The 20,534-nt window shown below is 33.1% G+C and overlaps 4 protein-coding genes across 4 annotated transcripts; 3 read left to right on the top strand and 1 right to left on the bottom strand.

Moving 5' to 3' along the window:
• Positions 1 to 7,039: 7,039 nt before the first annotated feature.
• LOC110782164 (non-specific lipid transfer protein GPI-anchored 16) lies at positions 7,040 to 9,107 on the bottom strand. The gene is made up of 3 exons (XM_021986282.2): positions 8,670 to 9,107; positions 7,988 to 8,125; positions 7,040 to 7,444 (listed from the first exon to the last, which is right to left on the bottom strand). Exons 1-3 carry the CDS (start codon positions 9,046 to 9,048, stop codon positions 7,212 to 7,214), a joined length of 750 nt encoding a protein of 249 aa, XP_021841974.2. The 5' UTR covers positions 9,049 to 9,107; the 3' UTR covers positions 7,040 to 7,211.
• Positions 9,108 to 10,327: 1,220 nt separating this feature from the next.
• On the top strand, positions 10,328 to 12,225 carry LOC110782155 (non-specific lipid transfer protein GPI-anchored 5). The gene is made up of 3 exons (XM_021986270.2): positions 10,328 to 10,742; positions 11,546 to 11,650; positions 11,937 to 12,225. The coding sequence occupies exons 1-3, from the start codon at positions 10,400 to 10,402 to the stop codon at positions 12,059 to 12,061; spliced, it is 573 nt and encodes a 190-aa protein (XP_021841962.1). The 5' UTR covers positions 10,328 to 10,399; the 3' UTR covers positions 12,062 to 12,225.
• Positions 12,226 to 13,883: 1,658 nt separating this feature from the next.
• Positions 13,884 to 16,088, top strand: LOC110781165 (non-specific lipid transfer protein GPI-anchored 5-like). Its single transcript, XM_021985420.2, has 2 exons — positions 13,884 to 14,490; positions 15,727 to 16,088. The coding sequence occupies exons 1-2, from the start codon at positions 14,043 to 14,045 to the stop codon at positions 15,843 to 15,845; spliced, it is 567 nt and encodes a 188-aa protein (XP_021841112.2). The 5' UTR covers positions 13,884 to 14,042; the 3' UTR covers positions 15,846 to 16,088.
• A 1,283-nt stretch (positions 16,089 to 17,371) lies between these two features.
• Positions 17,372 to 19,199, top strand: LOC110782149 (non-specific lipid transfer protein GPI-anchored 5). Its single transcript, XM_021986258.2, has 3 exons — positions 17,372 to 17,783; positions 17,903 to 17,941; positions 18,793 to 19,199. The coding sequence occupies exons 1-3, from the start codon at positions 17,447 to 17,449 to the stop codon at positions 18,912 to 18,914; spliced, it is 498 nt and encodes a 165-aa protein (XP_021841950.1). The 5' UTR covers positions 17,372 to 17,446; the 3' UTR covers positions 18,915 to 19,199.
• The last annotated feature ends 1,335 nt before the right edge of the window (positions 19,200 to 20,534 follow it).

Consider the following 20,534-nt stretch of genomic DNA (forward strand, 5'->3'; position numbering starts at 1 on the left):
TGTTCCATTCTCAAGCGAAGTATGTACTCTTTTCTTGTTGTGGCTCGAGCGATTAGAATATTAGATCATGGACACATACGATTATGCACCCTGTTCGCTTTGCATATTTAAAAGAGCTTGTGATACGTTACGTGTTTCTTTTGATGCAGCATGTTAAATACGGGTCTGGACCGCACCCATCATCAAGAAAACGAATCGACTTAACAAGTCCAAAGGAAGTTCCACCTTAAAACACATGACAATAAGGAGAGTAACCTCTTACCCTTATTAAGTGATTAACTCTTTCATCTTTTATCAATGTAGGACACTTACATGTGTTGTTTGAGAAGACTTGCTTCAACACAGCATGAGTATCATGCACATATGTCCACAACGCAGACTTTAAGGTGAGTATGCTTACTTCTCGATCTTATTATCATATGGTTTTAAGATGAACTCCCGTTGGTCTTATGAGGTATCTCATTTATGAATTTTGACAATATTTAAAATTACTTTGACAAATAATGCAATTGAGTATTCAAAAATGGATATAGTTTTAATGATCAAATCAATAGGTGTTGAATGGATGAACATTGAACAAGGCATAGAATTCGGGTCCATTGATCCGCAAGTACTGCCCTATAGAGATTTCCGCCTCTAATTAAGGAACAATTATGAATATATAACCTTATATTATTAGTCCCAAACCTCAATACAAACCTTTAAATTAAGATTTAATTAACATTTAGCTATTTTGATAATGTGGTGTAGTCAATTATTGTTGGCTTTATGTGACAGATGTGCTAATATCATTCGTCTGAACTCAAGAAGATAACCTAAGATTTAAAGTCAATCACTTGATTTTCTATTTGGGATAGAAGATGGGATCAGATCGGAGGGGAATATAGTATTAATATCAAGATCAACGTTGGCTTAAATCATTTAATGTCAATTACTCCCTAATAAAACAAAACAATATATTACTTTATATTAAAACAGACACCAGAAATCACACGTGTCACTCCCTGGAAAAATTTTCCGTCAAAATTCATTTTCCTAAAAAGTGTACTTGTTGTTAAACAATGAAACCAATTAGATAAGCAATGAAAGTGGTCTTTCCGGTAAAGCGGTCTTACACAAAAGTTGTCGTATTAATAATGAAAAATATATTAACTCAATATTTCGGTCAAATTAGCATATTGCGTATATAAAATATGCATATTAAATAAATAAATTAAATAAGTATGTTCAAATTTTAATAATGTGCAGTAGTTTTGAAACGTTCAGTTAAATATTTTGTAAAAAAAATTAATTAAAATTCGTGCGTACATAGGATCTAATCTATTAACAAATTAAATCTATATCATAGGGGTGGATATAAGCTGGGCCAAAGTATAACATGGCTTGGCTTAGTTATTATTGGGATCTTCAAAAATTAACAATATGGTTTATAACACACTATACAGTAGTATGATGAAAACTAAGTAGTATTGTATACATAGATGAAACTTGGATCGGCTATTACAAAATACTTCTTACCGTTATTTGTTTACTCATGCACTAAAGTAACGAACAACTTTAGAAAATGACATTATTCAAATTAAATCTTTAAAAAACCGGGAACGAAAATTAAAAGGGGACAGGGAAGATTACTTGCCGCGGTGAGGAGGTTGACGGAGAACAGGACGCGGTCGCGAGTCGGTAGAGGGAGATTGAACAACTTTATTTGAAGTTTTTCTCGTCGGTGGTCTTTCTCGGTAGAGGGTGGTTCAGCGATGGAGAACAGAACGCGACGCACGTAGGTGACGATTGGCGAGGAGGCGAGAAAATAGAACCACCGGCGACTGGCGAGGAGGCGAGAAAACAGAACCACCGACAATTAAAATGTACGTTGTAAGTTGTAACAACCTTCGAAAGGTTTGACCCGCGTTGACATGTACGTTGTAACATGGACTTTTTCTACTAGTGAATCTTCGTTTAACAACTTGAACATCCAATTAACTCACTGCAAAATTACAGCTAATTGATAAATAAATCAAAAATTATTAAATAATAGTCTTCACTTTGCTATTGTGGGTATTCTCCCACATTAAAGAAATATGATGTTTTACCTATTTGTAAATATACTCATAGTAGGGCGTTGGACTTGATGGGCTAGTATTGGGTTGATAATATTATTTTCCTCGTATTTTGTCATATTCCAATATAGTATACATCACAATGTAAAAACATTATGATACAGATAAAAACGGAATGGATAAAAATTATTATTTAATGTGTGATTTTTTTTTTATTTTTTTTTTCTATAGAGCGTTGGATTCTGCCTTCATCGTTCAATTCGATATAGTGCAAGATAAAGTTTGATAAAATCTGGAAGAACGGGTAATCGTGCCGAAGCCGAAGAACAAGGACATAATGAATAAAGGAAAAGAAAATGTTACAGAAGAACACCCAGTGGGGATTTTTTTTATTTGACAAAGGCTACCATAAACAAACTAAACATACTAAAAAGAAACCCTGATTTTAGAGCAAGAGTGAGCTTTTATGAGATAATAAATATGTTTTATTGCCACATATGTATTTATAGTCGTACAATGTTGGTGTTCTTCCTTCTGTGAAACTTTTTACCTCATTCACTAGTTAGATTTTTCTAGACAATTATTTAATCAGATATTTCTTAGGTAAATTTTAAATATTATTTCACACTAGATTTTTCTACCTGCTTTACTTATGGTTTTCTATAGTATATTCTAGATCTAGGTTCTAGATATTATTTTACACTAGATTTTTCTACCCACTCTACTTTGGTTTTCTATAGTATATTATAGATGTAGGGCGTGTTCGGCGGTAGCATTTGAGGTAGCGGGTAGCGTTTTGACCGAGTCAAGACGCTACTTGTAAAATTTGTAAGTGTTTGGCGAGGTAGCGATTTAGGTAGCGGTTAGCGGTAGAGGTAGCGGTTGAGTAGCTATTATCAAACGTTAAAATTAGTAGCGTTTAAGGTAGCGGATAGCGTTTGATAAATTTATATTAAAGTTTAAAATAATATTTCAGCTTTTATTTTATTTTATAATATCAACTGCTACTTCTACCGAACACTCATATTAGTTACCCGCTACTTTAACAGCTAACCGTTACCCGCTACTATTGACCGCTACCCGTTACTCCAACCTTTAACCGCTAACCGCTAACCGCTACCGCTACTTTTGCCAAACAGGGCCGTAGATTTTTCTAGATTAAATAAGGGGAAAGAAAAGGTTACAGAAGAACCACCACTGAAGAAGAAGAACAGAAAAGGAAATCTTGGAAGGAGATCATCATTTGGTCTGATAAAGATCTTTCTTAAGTATGATCATTAATGTTGTTGGGTTGAAGTGGATCATCACATTACGGATATAATTAGTAATGCTGATATTACATTTGAGTTAATATTACGGTTCATAACTAGATGTGGAGGATTAAGTCAATATTGGTACTGATTTAGTAGAAATCTGTTTTTTGAATCACAAATCACAATTGATTGTGGAGTAAAATGTAATACATCGGTTTCATAAAAATCTATACGGTTCTTATTTGCACAAATATTACGATAAAAGTAGAAAAATTAGTTAAATATAATAAAATATGGATAAAGTAAGAGAAAGTGTAAAGATCATTTCAAATGGAGGTAGCTAGTAAGCAATAGATTGTTGAGTTCTGGTTATTCAAAGTTGTGATTATATTGATTCAATTTCATTGTCTAATTTGATTTTATAATGTTTAATAGTTGTGCGTAAGTCACAATTGAAGACTTTATTTATTTATTCAATTCCGCTCAATTTGGTATGCGTGGGTAACAGTAACACCACAAATACGTACTTTTAAACTTGTGGCATTTTCTGCTCAAAATCCAAGCGTGAATGGTATGTGCATCTTTATGGCAAGGTACAATCATAGACTAATAAGCACCATCGAACGGCGCACCACTCCACGCACCACTTCTAGCTCGAACCACCATCGAACGGCGCACCACTCCACGCACAACTATTCTCTAGGATTTGGAATGCATTTATTAAATCGGACAAACAGATCAAAATCCGATCTGGTCCGGAATTTCCAGGACAAGACCGGTCTTGTTCGGTAAAATTTAAGACCGGTCACCGGACATGGAAAAAACTCGATTTCGGATCCGGTCCATTCCGGATTCAGTCCGGACCGCGCCGGATTTGGTCCGGTGCACCGGGCCGGATTTGGTCCGGTGCACAGCCCTACCGGTGCGTGAACCATATTTTGTTAATATTATTGCTCATTTGCACCGAAATAAATATGAACAAAAAAATAAAAACTCAAACCAAAGTTGATTATTAAAAAAAAATAGGATGATTGCGGAGTATAAGGTTTCCGGTAAAAAAAATTCCCAATTATTTGAAGGATTCCTAATGGACAATTACATCTATTATTCACGAGATTCAATGAACTAAAAACAGAAGGTTATTTTTATTATTTTATTCATTACAATTTTTTTTTTGGCTCAACAAACATTATAATGCTAGAAATCATAGTTGTTCTACACGAAGACGCTTAATTTCTCAGTAATTTTGGATCATCCTTCGTCTTCGTATATGTCTCTTCATGTTTAGTTCTTTCCCGGTTTGTCAACTTCATCCAGTTTGACTGCAACAAGTAAAACACAAACAAATTAGCTTCATATATAAATCAAACCATAATCTATTTCATTTTTAAGAATTGACGACGACGACAACAACAACAACAAAAAATTGTACACATTCTTAAATAATATACGTGATCACTGCAAAATAATTATTTTATAAGGACGAATTTAAAACGGAAATAGGACTTCCATACAAGTCATCTTATCAAATGTTTTTGAGATAGAATTTTGACAACTCTGTTAAAAATTTGAGAAGTGATTTTGGTAAACCCATACACAATTCATCCAATTGGACGAATGTCGTATAATTATAGGTAGTCTATGGTATACCAATCAAGGTACCGTTTAATTCACTTGAATTATCGACCCTTATTTTACTTTATACTATCTCCGTTTCTGAAATTTCTTGACGCTTTGAAAAGTGTGTCAAAAGTATGAAAAATTTGACCGTAAATTTTCACTATTATATATATCAAAACGTTACATGTAAGATCTTGTTAGATTGTTCTCGGTATATATTTTCATAATATCAATTTTTTATAATTTTTTCACATATGAAAATTGGATATATTAGTGGTTACATATTGCATTGGAATCCGTGCAAATAATAAATGTAAACGGAGGCAGTACTTTGTAGTGCATGTTATCTTATCAAATCTGAAATAAATGAAAATAAGATGAACATAACAGAACTTAATTAGCATCCGTACCTTTGAGTTCTTCTGCATCACATTTCTCATCACAACTCATTTCACAGTAGGTTTCACCTCCCGTGCAAGGCTTGCGGCATGCATCGTAACACTTCTTGTATACGGCAGAACCTTCGCCGTTCGGGTCGCCGGCCTCCACCACCAAGTTCATGGTGGCAGCCACGACCATGCACATCAGAAACATTGCAACCAACTTGTTACCGGCCATATTTTTATTTAATTTTATTGACGTAAGTTTTTTTGTTTTGTTTTGTAAAAATATATTATATTGTGTGATGGTTGTTGCATGAGATATGAGAGACGACTAGTTTATATATGGGCTTGATCATGAGGAAGTGCTTAAGATAGAGTGCTTATTTTTGGACAAATAAAAAAGGCTTAAAATGTGGACAAGTTTATGGTGGATCTTTTGTGGTATTAGATTGGTTCTAAACTTAGACGAGTTATTTTCTGTTTTTAGCCTCAAGATTATTTCTGGTAAGATTAAGAAATACAGAGTAGGATTTATGAAAAAAGAATTAGTTATTTTAAATGATTAGAATAATCACAAAAGGTCTTGCGCGCACAAGGTGTACAATAAATTTATTGTACACCAAGATAACTTTAACCCTTTTTTTGTAACTTTAACCTAGTTTTGATTAACTTTTATATTAGTAAAATTAAATTGATAGATAAATATTTTAAAGGGTTAAATGATTAATTTTATACATTATTAGTGATTTTGAAGAAATAAGTTTTACTAAAATGAAAAAATTTATCACTTAAAAGTAGATAACTTTTACATATATAAGCTTAACTTTTAGACATTTTGAGTTAACTTTTACTCCGGTGTACAATATTTATTGTACACCCATTGTAAATAAGAATTTGTGAGTAGCAAAAGGTCTTGCGCGCACAAGGTGTACAATAAATTTGTTGTACACCAAGATAACTTTTATGCAGTTTTTCGTAACTTTAACCAATTTTTCTGTAACTTTTATATTATAAAATTAAAAAGTGGATAGATAAACATTTTAAAGGGTTAAATGATTAATTTATACATTATTAGTGATTTTGAAGAAATAATTTTTATTCAAATGAAAAAAGTTGTCATTAAAAAATAGATAACTTTTACATATATAAATGTAACTTTTAAGCATTTTGAGCCAACTTTTACTCCGGTGTACAATATTTATTGTACACCCATTGTAAATAAGAATTTGTGATAGGGGTGATAATGAGATAAAAATAACTCGTGAGCTACTCAAGCTCGACAAAATCAAATGTGCATGTATATTAATTGCTTCCAAAAGGTCTATATTAAAAATAAAAATAAAAATAAAACATCTCTATGAGACAGATATACGTGTAAGGTCGCTGATGTCAACATTAGAAAAGATAATTATTTTACTAGAAACTATAAATATTTGATTAGAAATTATAACTATTTGATCACATTGAGTTACTATTTAATTAAAAAGTATAACTATTTGGTAAGAAATTGGTCTTACACATCAGACCATCTTATATAAGTTTCTGTGACAATACAATAATAAGGCATTATTTCCAAATCCATCTCGAGTCGAATTTAATTGACACCATTAAAGATAATTCATTTAATTTTTATTTTTTTTTTAACGTAGGATTAGTATTAAAACGCATATCAGCCACATGTGAGTTATTCTTCTAACAAAACTAACAATAAAAGAAAACAATAATGTAGGATAAATATTTCGTAGTATTTAGTTATTGTTAAAGCCGGAAAATGTGAAATAGGAAAATTGTACTAGTAACTAGTACACATTTTAGCTTTGAACCCAATACAAGTATACAACATACATTAAGGGAGCACTTAACCACGATTTTTTGTGTGATACATGTAACATGTTACGCTACAACTTGAACAACATGAAGGTCATGAACCCTATTATACATGCCCAAATAGTGATAGGTGAAGGGATCATTGATACACCACTCGAGGTCGATGGTGTCAACACTGGTCGAACCCTGGGAGTCCTCGATGGTGCCTCGACTTGCACTGATGATGATGGTGCCACCACCGGTACCGGTGGTAATTCTGTGGCCTTTGGTCCAGATGCTGGTGTAAAGGCGGTTGCTTTGGATGCTAGTATCATGTTTTAACAAAATAAAAACATTCGATTAATCAAGTAATTGATCATTTATGGTGCGTTCCATTCGCCGAATGAAAACTAAATTTATCTGAATGTATTAAACTCGATTGACCTGATAGGATCTGATCAAAACTGATTGGAATTCATTAGACCTGATCAAACTTGAGCTAAGAGAGTAAACTGGAGAGAGTCAACTTATACAATTTGATATATTGGAACTTATTAGACATGATTGAAAGAGAGCAAATTGGGGAGAGCTAGTCAACAAATAGAATCTGGTTAGAACTTATTAGAAATGATCAGACTTGATTGTAAAAGAGTCAACTGGGCATAGTTGACTTATAGGATCTAATTGGAAGATACTGCCCTGATAGGACCTGTTTTCAACTTATTAGACATGAAACTTGTTTTTATTTTTAAGTGAAGAGAACACACACCTTAGTAGCGTATCATTTGTGTTTTAACTTGTCAGAACTTGTTTAATTATTTTATTTTAAATTAGTCAAAATAAGTTGAATATTCAAAGAATTAAATACCTTGGGGACTAAAAGCTGGGCCGGGTGAAGTTGGGCTAGGTGAAGCTGGGCTAGGTGAAACTGGCCTTGGTAAAGTCGGGCTAGGTGAAGCTGGGCTAGGTGAGGCTCCTGTGGGAGGTGCTCCAAACTGCAGGGGACCTGTAAAGACATGAAGTTACAATTTATTTTAAGTAACTCTTCAAAAACATGTAACACAATCATTCAGCATGCATAATGCAGATAATTCTAGTTTTCATGAAAACTTAAAGAGTTGAATTTCCAAAATACTCCATCCATCATGATTTATTTTAATATTACTAGTTCAGATTACACTATTAGCACGACTATTAGAGTAATTAAGAAAAACGATTTAAGTAATGAAAATTGCTAGAAGGTACACATGGTTGTAAGCAAGTATGCAACTCTACATGCAACCGGGTCATTTTATATTTTTATTCCTTCAAAAATCACATTTTTATTGTTTAAAAGCACATATATACCGATTAAAAGCACATTTTTACAACCAAAAAATTGGAAAAAACATGTATGTGCTTAAACTGTAAAAATATGATTTTAAACTGCAAAAATTAGTTTTTAAACCATAAAGTTGTGTTTTTAAACCGTAAAAAATGTTCTTTTAACCCGGTTACATTTAGAGCTACATACAACCAGGTGCACCTTCTAATCTGTAAAGTAATAGTACCTGGAGCAGGAAGAGGACTTGTAGAAGCTTCACACTGCAATGGAACACCACCACTTCTACAAACCCTAGGAAGTCCAAGTGCAAGAGTTCTGTTAACAAGTTGAGGCAGAGGAATACTAGCAGTTAACATGAGACAAGCACAGTCCATACTGCTACTCATCACTGATTTCAATGCACCACAACAGTTCGACGAAGGAGACGAGCCGTTAGCCGTGCTGCCGGTGATGTAGTTCATACATGGTGTGAAGGTGGCTATCATTGAGGCTGTACATAGTGTAGTTATTTGAGCCTTTACTGAACTCACTACTAAGAAATAGGTTATGATTGTTAATGCTACTTTTAGTGTAGTAAAATGTGGGTTTTGGTTAAAACTCTCCATTTTTACTTGGTTTTAGTACCTTTTTTGTTGGTGTATTTTTTGTTTTGATGAATTTTTGTGGTAAAATATATTGAGTGATTTATAGAGTGGAAGTTTAGTTTGAGTGTTGTTTAGGGGAAAAGCAGGGTATTTCTGTAGTGACTGGTAGGAAATGAGTGGTAAGTTCTAATGATTTGCTAAAATAAGGGGGTTTGGAAAATATTAGATTGTCCAAACTTTTGTAAAGAAGTGATTTGGTTGTGTTTGGAATGTTAGGTGAAGATTCTATATTGGAGATTGATTTATGCAAGTTTAATTTTTCTGTGATTTAAATGAAATGTTTATAACCCCTCGAATTAACATGAAGTTATTCCTTAAATGTTTAGGATGTGAGGTTTTCGATTGGAGTTAATAAAATCATATACGACTATTTTAGGATGTCCGGAAAATGTACGTACGTGAGTTAATTGATGAGATAATGATAAAAATTGATAGGTAGACTATAGTGATAAGGGAGTACTCCGTAATACAGAGTATAACATAAGTACATGACAACTAGTTTCAAACAGAGGGATCGAGGGAGTAGAACCAACAGAGACAAGAGCATTGAAAAATTATACTTCCGTTGTTCCTTAAATATTGCACCATGTAGTTTTTACGATTCTCGATACACGACTTTTAATACTTAATAGCTCAAATTATACACAAGTTAAAAAAAAAATAGAAAGTATATATTTTTTTCCCTAATGGCTAAGAAGAAGGGACTCTAATGAACTAACACCTATCACGTGTTAGTCAGTCCAGCTATGCAGGTTTACGCTTGAGCCACTTTCAAACATTTCGCAGTTGATGGGGTCGGCCCTAGGTGCTTGTGTTGGTTATTTAGAATGTATATCAATACAAATCCAACAAGATTTCAAATTAACTACATTTTTTTCTTACGTATAAACCACAAAAGATGGTCAAATATCATTGTTTGAATAGTGTAAAAGTCAACATAGTGCGATATTTGAGAAACGAGTGAAATTGGACTTGTTGGAGATCTTGGTATGACGCAAGTATATGCCTTTTGCTGAATCTAATTTGTCCTACCAAATAATATAATGTCAAACTAGAATACATGCTAGGTAGGAAAAGATAAAACACAAAATCAGACAAAACCAATATGTACAAGTGTATAACCTATAGTTCAACTAACCCTTCGAACAAAATATTGGTTTGGCCACCAAAACTTAACTGCATTATGTTGTCCACTTCCATCTAAAATCCTATAAAACCATCCCTCTCTTTTATCAAAATAATCAAATTAAAACAATTAATTAATTAATTCTCAATTTCCCTCCAATAATTCTTAATTAATTACCTTCTTGTAATGGCTTTTAGAGGATCTAAAGCATGTTTAGTACTCCTAATCCTAGCAATGGCATCAACATGGAATGGAGTAAAAGCACAATCAGGAACCAACAGTTGCACAACTGTGCTACTAACAATGGCTTCTTGCCTTAACTTCATCACCGGAAACTCCTCTTCGCCGGCGTCTTCATGTTGCTCCGCCCTTTCCAGCGTTGTTCAATCACAGCCTCAGTGCCTTTGCGCCGCTCTGAACAGTGGTGCCGCCGCCTCGTTGGGTGTTGCGATTAACCAAACTCGAGCTCTAGGCCTCCCTAATGCTTGTAATGTGCAAACTCCGTCTGTTAGTCAATGCAACACTTCTGGTAAGCTTTAAGTCTAATAACTAGATTACGTCCCGTGTTTGCATGAATATTTCAAATTATTTGACTAATTTTTTATAATATATTTTACTTGAGTATTTCTCTAGCTGGAGTTACAGGATAATTAATAAATCTTTAACGTACTCATTTAATCATCTACCCCGTAATATGGAGTGTGTTATTTCCGTCCTACTACATATTACATGAAGTATTTCATAAGCTTATATGCTAATTTGATCAAAATATTTGACGTTTTAATATATTGATTTTGACCGATTTTTAATATGTTGAAATGGAAGGGAAACAAATAAAAAGTGGAAAGGGTGGCGTTAGTTATTACCAATATTAGTTATTTGGTATACCTTATTGTTAAGAACATAGGGTTATGATAAGTCGCAAGTTACGACAACATTTAATTTAGTTGTCGCAATCTTACGTGTCAAAGTTTAATTGGTACATATAGGTGTCACGTAGTTTATGCGTCATCAGAATATTTTTACTATCAATAAAAATATTTTTCCTATGAAAATATGTAAACAATGTAGTAGATATAAAGAATGAAACAAATTAGAATATTAAGATTTTCCTAGCTTTTTTTGAAACATGTATAATAGGTTATATAAGTTAAACATTTTAGTTTCCAATTTAAATCACGACACATAAACATGTCACGTCATCATTGTGACACAGCTTAAAGATCGAATGTTGCGACCTTTATCATTTTCGGGCAAAGTGTATGGAAGTCCAATACAGATCAGTACACAATCCTATTATCAGTATTGAATTGCGCTGTTTTTTCTATGCAGGATCAGGTGGTCCTTCAACTTCAGGTGCAGCTCCAGTTGCAGACTCTCCAGCAGGAGTACCAGATGAAGAACCTGCTCAAGGTCCATCATCCAATTTCCCCTCAGGTACTCTATGTAAATATATAGTATACAGTTAGGCTCAGTTCTGTTCTACTTAATTTTGACTTATTTCAGATAAAATAAGTTCAGTTAAGATAAGTTCAGAAAAAATAAGTATTTTTTCATATATTTCCACACACGAATATGTTTGTTTCAGACAAAATAAGTTTATTTTTCAGATAAAATAAATTCAGACATAATAACTCGAATAGAACATAGTCTAAACTGTAATTAATTTGTATTTTGGAAATCCAAAAAATACGAATTAATGCAAGTTCTTTAATTGATGCAGGATCTGGATCCAAGACTACACCATCTACTGAAGAATCAAATGGAAGCACAATTAAATCTTCCCTTCATCTGCTGGCTTTTATATTCTCAATTGTGTCTTGTACTTCAGCTTTAGCCATGTTTTGAGTAATTTTGTAGCATCCTTTGGCTTCTTGTTAATTTGTTATAGGGATGTTTATATATTTTGTATGTGATTGTAATTTATTTTTCCATTAGTCAATGATTGTAGAATGACTTTTGGAACCATTTTGGGCTTCCTTGTCTTTGGATTAGTGGAGCAGTTTGTGTTATATTGTTTGGTTGATTGAATTTAATAAAAATTGTTCGGTATTGCTTATAGTTTTTAGTTTTTGTTTTATAATTTAGAAAGTTATACTCCCTCCGTCCCAAAATTATAGTCTTGTTTGACTAAAAATACGGATTTTAAAAAAAGTGGAATTGAGTGGGTGGAAAATTGAAATATAGTACATTGATGATGAAAAAGTATAATATAGTACATGTAAAAAATAATAAAGTACATGGAGAAGAGAAAATAGTACATGTTAAAAGGAATAAAGTGCATTTTCTTTTTGTTTTGTGGTCCCAAATGAGGGTAACATGGGGAATTTTTTGTGTTTAAATAAGAAAACATGACTATAATTATGGGACGCTCGATTTGGAAAACATGACTATAATTTTAGGACGGAGGGAGTATGATTTAGATTGAATCATAAATCAAAAAGTACTTAGTTGTCGATTATGTTGATTTTGAAAACTGACAACAACAAAAAGCTCAAAACTTTTTTTCCTAGTTTTCATATTTGATTTCTAGGCATCTCTATCGATCTTCTACCCAAAAAAATGTGTGCATAATTATCAATGTCTTCCTCCTACGTACATTTTAGGGCCCGTTCGATATCAATTTAAATTGTTATTTTTTTGGTTTTGTAGTTTGACAGTCATATGACCTATATTAAATCATAAACCAAAAAATAACTATACTGATAGTTATCTTGTTGATTTTGAAAACCGACAACAACAAACACAAAATTACTTTTTTTTTCTCTGGGTTTCATATTTTCATTTCAAGGTGTCTCTGTCAATCTTCTACCAATAAAAAGTGTACATAATTATCAATCTCTTCCTCCTACATTTTACATGTAATTCCCCTTTCGGCACTAAAATAGTAAAATATACTCCCTCCGTCCCGGAATACTTGACCTGTTTTCCTTATCGGGCCGTCCCTTAATACTTGACCTGTTTCTAAAAATGGAAATATTCTAACAATATTATATTATTTCTCACTCCACTTCTATTAACCCACCTACCCCCTACTCCATACAAAAAATAATTAAAAATTCAACCCCTACTCTCCCCCAACCCCACCTCTTAACCCACCTCCCACTAACTACATTAAAATAATACCCCACTATCAACTACTACCTATTAAATTTAATAAGTCAATTCAAGTTTCTTAAACTCTGTGCCGGTTAAACCGGGTCGAGTATTACGGGACGGAGGGAGTACTATCTAATATAATAATCCTTGTTTGATTAAGGTCATAAGGAGCGAGGCTATTAGTTAGCCCACATACACCATGTCATAATGTCCTCCTTAGCCATGATGGATTATTGTTCATGTTAGTATAAAATAGCAATTAGCCCCCTTCTACTATTAAGTCTAGCTTCGTTTCAAACTGTCATATTTTATAGACTTGAGTAAAAATCAAGAAATCGTTAACACAAAACTTCAATTTGTTGTCATTTTACTTATTTTTATAAAAATAACATACTTCCCTACATGTCTAGACCAGAGTTACCTGATTCGCTAGCTAGTATGAAATTGGATACAATGTCACAATTCGCTGGAAAATTAACTAAACATACACCCTAAACCTAATTAATTAACTCCCTTGCATGTCTAAAATTAGAAGCATAAATCAATTTTAACTTCTCTTTTAAAAGCATCATCCTCCCTACAAAACCTCAACTCCATTACATTCCCAAACGTCCAAATTTCCCAACTATGGCGGGATCATCAAAACATACAAATTAACCAACAAATATCACAACACCTTTTGTTGTTTCCGTTATTATTATTACTATTTCAACACCAAATAATAATAAAAATGGCATCATCACAACTCCCGGTGGTGGTGGGGGTGGTGGTGCTAGTGGCGGTGCTAGTACTCACACCCGCCGTGTCAGGTGATGCCGTTACTGATGAAGAGGGTTGCAGAACCGAACTAGCGACCTTATCACCGTGTCTAAGCTACTTAACGGGGAAGATTTCCACACCGTCCCCAACGTGTTGCTTTCAACTAAAAGCTATCGTTGAAACAGAACCATGGTGTCTTTGTTATGGAATCATCGGTCAAGATAACGTTATATTTGGATTACCTCCAAACACACCGGTTAATCAAACAAGGGCTTTAACTCTTTCGAATGTCTGTGATATTCAAGGTATTCCGCCTGTTGCCGGTTGCAAAGAAGTACTGCCACCGGGAACGGCTATTCCTCAACTGCCTGCGGGGGCGGGTCAAGCCGGGTCATCAGCTGATGGGGTTGCTTCCGACGGTACGTATGTATTACTCCTTTACGAGAGACAACCTGAGACCACTTTTCGGTATCGATGACTTGACCCATGGCCTGACTTTTGACTTTTCTCACATTTTTTCCTCCAAAATTCTCAACTATGAAAGCTTAAAAAAACAAAAAAAAAAATTAAAAGTCAATGTTGGAAAGTGGGTGAATATAGACAACTTTGACAACACGTGGGACCTGCACGTGATGGTCAAAGGCCGAAAAATTATAGTCAATGCCGGAAAATGGGAACAGGTTGTCTCTCGCAAATAATTTTTAATTTAAGGTTTGATTTCACACAAAAATGATTTTTAAGGGTCTTTCTCGCAAATAATTTTTACGGAGTACTTTAAGGTTTGACTTCACGTCTTCACCCAAAAAAATTTATAAGGGTCTTTCTCGCAAATTTTGAGCTATAAAGCCAATTAATTATCTTATAAAAAATGTATGTTATAAGATACTACCTTTGGCTGGATTTTGAACGTAAAATCAAAATTCCAGGGTTGATTTTACTATGTGTATCTCACGTTGTATTTCACGGAAAGGAAAAACTAAATGGTGCCTAAGAATAGATGTATATCGTAAAGTAAACCCCGGAATTTAAGTCAACAACGTTCATATATAATTCGGCAAAAGGTAGTATAGTACATTACAAAATGATTTTTTTATAAAATGTAGTTAATTACAATATTTTTTACAAAATAGTTTCTACATAAACATGTTTTATAAGGTAGTTTTTGACAAATTTGCCTAACTTAAAAAAGATATATGAGCGTGAGATGGTAAACGAACAAATTAATTGAAGAACTTGAACACCGGTAAGAGAGATCGGCGGGTAGGATAAGGATTATTAAAGCTATAACTAGTTTATATTCCGTGTTATGTGCGATGCATGAGTCTCTTAATTTGAAGGTTAGGTTTTGTTGATTAAGCTATATAGGGGAGGAACAAAAACAAAATTGAAACAATAAAATATGATGCGTTTAGAGTATAATGAAATTGGAATTAGAATGTGAAACAAATAAAATTAATTTCAAAGGGAAAAAAATATCTAATTAAGGCGTATAGATCAAGTACCTTCAATTATTTGTCTATATTGCTACGCTATTTTTGCTTAAAATGCATGTCAAATAGACGTATTTAAAAACAAGATGTGCATTTTGACATTTTTTCGAACATAATTTAATGACAAAATCCGTTACTAATTTATAAATATTTACATGAATGCAGATTATGGAGGACCTAAATCGAGTTCATCTAATAATGGAAACATGACGAAAATTCCAATTCTTATGACCCTCTTCCTTCTCTTCGTCACTTCAAGTGTTTATGCTATCATTATGTTGTAATTTTGAAGTTCTTTTCAAATACAAAGATTAATTAACCCATTAAATGAAACTAGAGGGTGGCTATAACCACTACAAAAAATTGTATCATTAACGACGGGAAATCCTGTTGCCAAAGGCCAATAATCGTTGATTAATGACGGGATTTTCGATTGCGAAACCGTTATAAAATGGGGCCGTCGTTAATGGAAAATGACATGAGTTGGAATTATTAAATAATAACGAGGACTGCGTTTTTACGTCGCATATTAATCTAATTATTTAATTTTTGGTGCGAATGAACCGCATGGACAATATAAGTTTTTAAAAAAAGTGGCGGAGATTCGAAATTGAGACATATCATATACAAAATAACAGTTTTAATCACTAGATCAAAACCTCATTGGTCAATTGGTTTTATATTACTAAGCTTGTGTGTTACGTTCGATTGTTGACTCTCTGGAATCGGAGAACATTTGAGTATTTGAGTTTATCAGCAGCCACATTTTACTTAATTCGTATTATTATATGTTTACATATAAAACAGATAGAATTAGCAAGAATATTAGGAATGTAAGGTTAGTCAACTCCATTGAATAATGATTAAAATAACACCACGAAAGAGTAATTTTAGCTCATTTTGTATTACTCTAGTATTTACAAATCTTAAACTTACAATTTAGAGGAATTAATATCTGGTCAATCAAATAACCAAATAGGTTATAAATCGTGTGTAAATCCCTCTTATTTTGAACTTATTTTTCAGTTCAGTTTAAGAATAGTCAGTCTAAACTTTCCAATACAGGTCCAATAAATTCAATTCTGATTCATTCAATCCAAAATAAATGGACCTAAACGTCAACCAATCACAAAGTATGCCTTTATTGACTTATTTATAACTTATATACTCCGTAAAACTAATTGTTATCAAGTAAAATAAGTTATTTCGTACTAAAACAAGTTACCGAGTCACTAAGCAACGTTAGGAAAATAACACAAGTCAAAGTTTAAATTAGCTATCTTCGAGAATAAAAAAGAACGAACAGAATATAAGATGTGTATCCCAAACTTTTAAAATACTCACAATTTGAGTACTATTACTACGATTTTTTTTATTTTTTTTTCATTCCTTCCCTTTAGATGCTCTATATTACTTGTTCAAACAACCTAGGTTTAAGCCTTGTAATTACTCCATACATATTTTCCCAACTTCTTTTATTTGTTTCACTTTCTCCTTTTCTGATTCCATTTTACGGATTAAATTCAATATATTGGGGGACCGCGCACAGTCCAACAACTAGTAATTCAAAAGAACGGAAGTAGTAAAACATCACCAACGTCATGTTATATTTTAGAGACAGAAAAGAAAGACACGTAATTGAAACTTTAATTGATTAATCAAAACAAAAGTGAAAAGTCACAAACAAAATAATAGTCATAGTACCTTTAATTAATCAAAGCATTAGTACAATAAAAAAGTTGGTCACCTATTACAACCCACTTTTCTTGTTCCTTTCCTTCTAAGCATTCTCTTTAAATACCCACATTCTATTCTCATTTACATATATTATTCAATCATATTACAAAATACAAGAAATACAAAAAAAACATACCAAGAAATTAAAATGGAGACACCAAAAAATGCTATAGTTTTAGTACTAGTAATGAGTTCAATGTGGGTTATATCAATGGGTCAATCAGGAATAAGTGGTGATTGTACAAATGTGTTGGTCACGTTATCACCTTGTTTGAACTACATCACCGGAAACTCGTCGACGCCTTCGTCGGGGTGTTGCAGCCAGCTCGGTAACGTGGTTACGTCCTCGCCGCAGTGTTTGTGTGAGATTCTTAACGGTGGAGCTTCTGGTTTGGCTGCTGGTTTGAACATTAATCAAACTCAAGCTTTGACTCTTCCTAATGCTTGCAATGTTCAAACTCCTCCTCTTAGCCGTTGTAATAATGGTTAGTAATTTTTGTAAATTTAATTCGTCGTGTTCGTGTTTGGTTTCTTGTCGATTTTAAAAGTTGGTTAATTTGGTTAATTCTAATGTTTTTTGGTGGTTTTTTTTTTTTTGTTGCAGGTGGTTCTTCAGCCGGATCTCCACTAGGAAGCCCATCAGGTACTACTTTCATTTTATAAATATCTTTATTGTTACTATTTTCATAAATATTAAAGCAAAATAGAAAATTTGGTTGAATATAATAAAAATCATTTTGAAACGGAGGAAGTATGTAGTTAATTATCTAAGCATAACACAATAGTTAAATTTCATTTCTAATACTTCGTACCTTATTCCAAGTTTCCAACGTCACTTGCCGTGTTATTTCTTGCAAGACCGTTATTTGTGTTTTTTCATATCGATTTAATTTAAAAAATCGAATTATTATATAAAACCGTTTGCTTGCACCCGATATAATATTATTGTGTGGTGTGGTTTATTTGGCATAAAGTAAAAAATTACCCTTATTCTCGATAGGAGTTACATTTTCAATAAAAGTTACCCCAAAATTATAAAGTTCCCCTTTCTTACAACTCCGATAAAATTCAAGCTTGATTTTCCTCACTCTGTCGCCCACAGAAATAGATTAAGATAAAACATATCTCAATTCATAAATAGGGTGGGAATGGAGGTAAAAGATTAGAGCGTAAATAAAGGAGTATTAATAAAGAGAGTCGTCATTCAATAAATTAGTGTACACCTGATGTGTTGAAATATTTATGTATTGAAATAATCCGAAAACATTAGTTCTTATTAAGAAACGGAACCTTGGAACTAAAGGGTATTGTCGGGGTTAATAAAATTGTGCAAAATGTCACGTGAACACACATGTTACATGTGCCAATGTGTAAAAGAATTACTACTTACTCCATAACAATGATATTGTACATTGACATACTACTGTCTTAGTAGCTAATTTGTACCAAAGTGCAAACACAAATATGTAATGTGAAAAAATGATTGAATTACAGGAGGTGGATCAAGAACAACAACACCAACAGACGGTGGTGATTCATCGGATGCAAAAATGTCAAAGTTACCAGCAATTCCTGCGTTATTTGCCGTGTTTTTTGTTGCCTCTCTGGCTTTTTAAAAAGCCCGTCCAATTTGATCTTGATTTGGGCCGTCTTGTTGACTATTTTAGTGGGCCCAAATTGTCTTCTTCATATCCATTTACCACCATTCGGGTCTATTACAGTTTTTTCTTTATAATTCGGGTCTATTACCCATGTTAGTAATAATCTTTTTGGATTCTTTTTCTTTAATTTTTGTTTTTTGAGAGTTGATTGATTTGCTTTGTACGTAGTACTATATCATATGAATTTTGAGGTGTATATTATTTATTAATTGAGGGAATATTTCCATCATTTTGTCATTATTTGAATTGTCATGGTCCTCATGGAGCTTTTTGTTCAAAGCCTTTATAATTTTTTCTTTTGGTCTTCCAATAGAAACTTCTTAGAAGAACAAAAATAAGAAATCATTATCTAGATTAAAATCTTGAGTAATTCGTAAGTAATTGACTAGTCAACTAAAAGCATCTTCAACGGTAAGCTAATTGCTTAATTAGCTTATTATGTCACGTAATATATCAAGCTACTTTCCTTTTTAGCTAGTTGGTACCCCAATGACTAGCTAATAGCTTGATATTAATGTAATCTTATTTGCCAATCAATATTTTAAATTTAATTTAATACTATTTCATTGGCCAATTTTTTTCAAGCAAATTAGCTTGTTTAAGCTAATTTGCTTGGCCAAGCTAATTTATCATTTGAACTCCAATGGTTAAGCTAGTACCTTGGAATTTCTAAAAATTGCAAGCTGGTCCCTAACTACAACCATTGGAGATGCTCTAAGAACGGGGTACATTTGATGTGAGAAGAATTTAATTTCAATCTATCATGCATTCTTGACTTCGAAAATGAAAATTTGTTATTGAACAAGATGTTTGAATGACTTGGTTGAATCGACTTTCTAAGAAACTAACTATTAATAAACTAATAAACGATTTTTTCATGAAATGTCCTGAATTTTCGGGTAATTCATAAAATACCCACTAAATTTTCAAAATACATAAACTATCTTTACTTTTCCGTACAATGCGTTTAATGCCCTTCGACTTAACGGTCGGCCATTAGTGCCTCGTTTTAGGTTCCGCAAGCGGACAACACTGGGAATGGTGGGGCCATGTCTCACCATTATTTCTAAAGAATCACAATTATATAGGTTTTGCGTGCATTTTAACACCAAAGTACTTGTGGTTAGGGATGGCAACGGGTAGGATCTGGACCGGATCCTATAGGATCCAGATCCAGATCCGTTTTTTAGGCAAGGATCCAAATCCTACCCGGATCCGCTGGGTAATGAATTTGAGGATCCAGATCCAGATCCAACGGATCCTACGGATCTGGGTCCAAAACGGATCCAAAACGGATCCTAACTTATTTTTTCATCAAACGACCTTAATTTTCATTTTAACCTTAAAACGATAAAACTTCAATAACAACGCTATTTGTCCATACAAGCATTCACTAAAATAAAATTTAACAAATCCAACATAAATAATATTAAAAGTTCAATAATACTACAATTCTTAAGTCTTTATTTTTATATTTTTATATATATTTTTTATAAACACGAGTAAATGGATCCGGATCCGGGTAATGACTTAGGACCCGATCCAGATCCGTTTTTAAAACCAAGGATCCATATC

Source organism: Spinacia oleracea, chromosome 5 (genome assembly GCF_020520425.1).
Source record: "Spinacia oleracea cultivar Varoflay chromosome 5, BTI_SOV_V1, whole genome shotgun sequence".
Classification (NCBI taxonomy): Eukaryota; Viridiplantae; Streptophyta; class Magnoliopsida; order Caryophyllales; family Amaranthaceae; genus Spinacia; species Spinacia oleracea.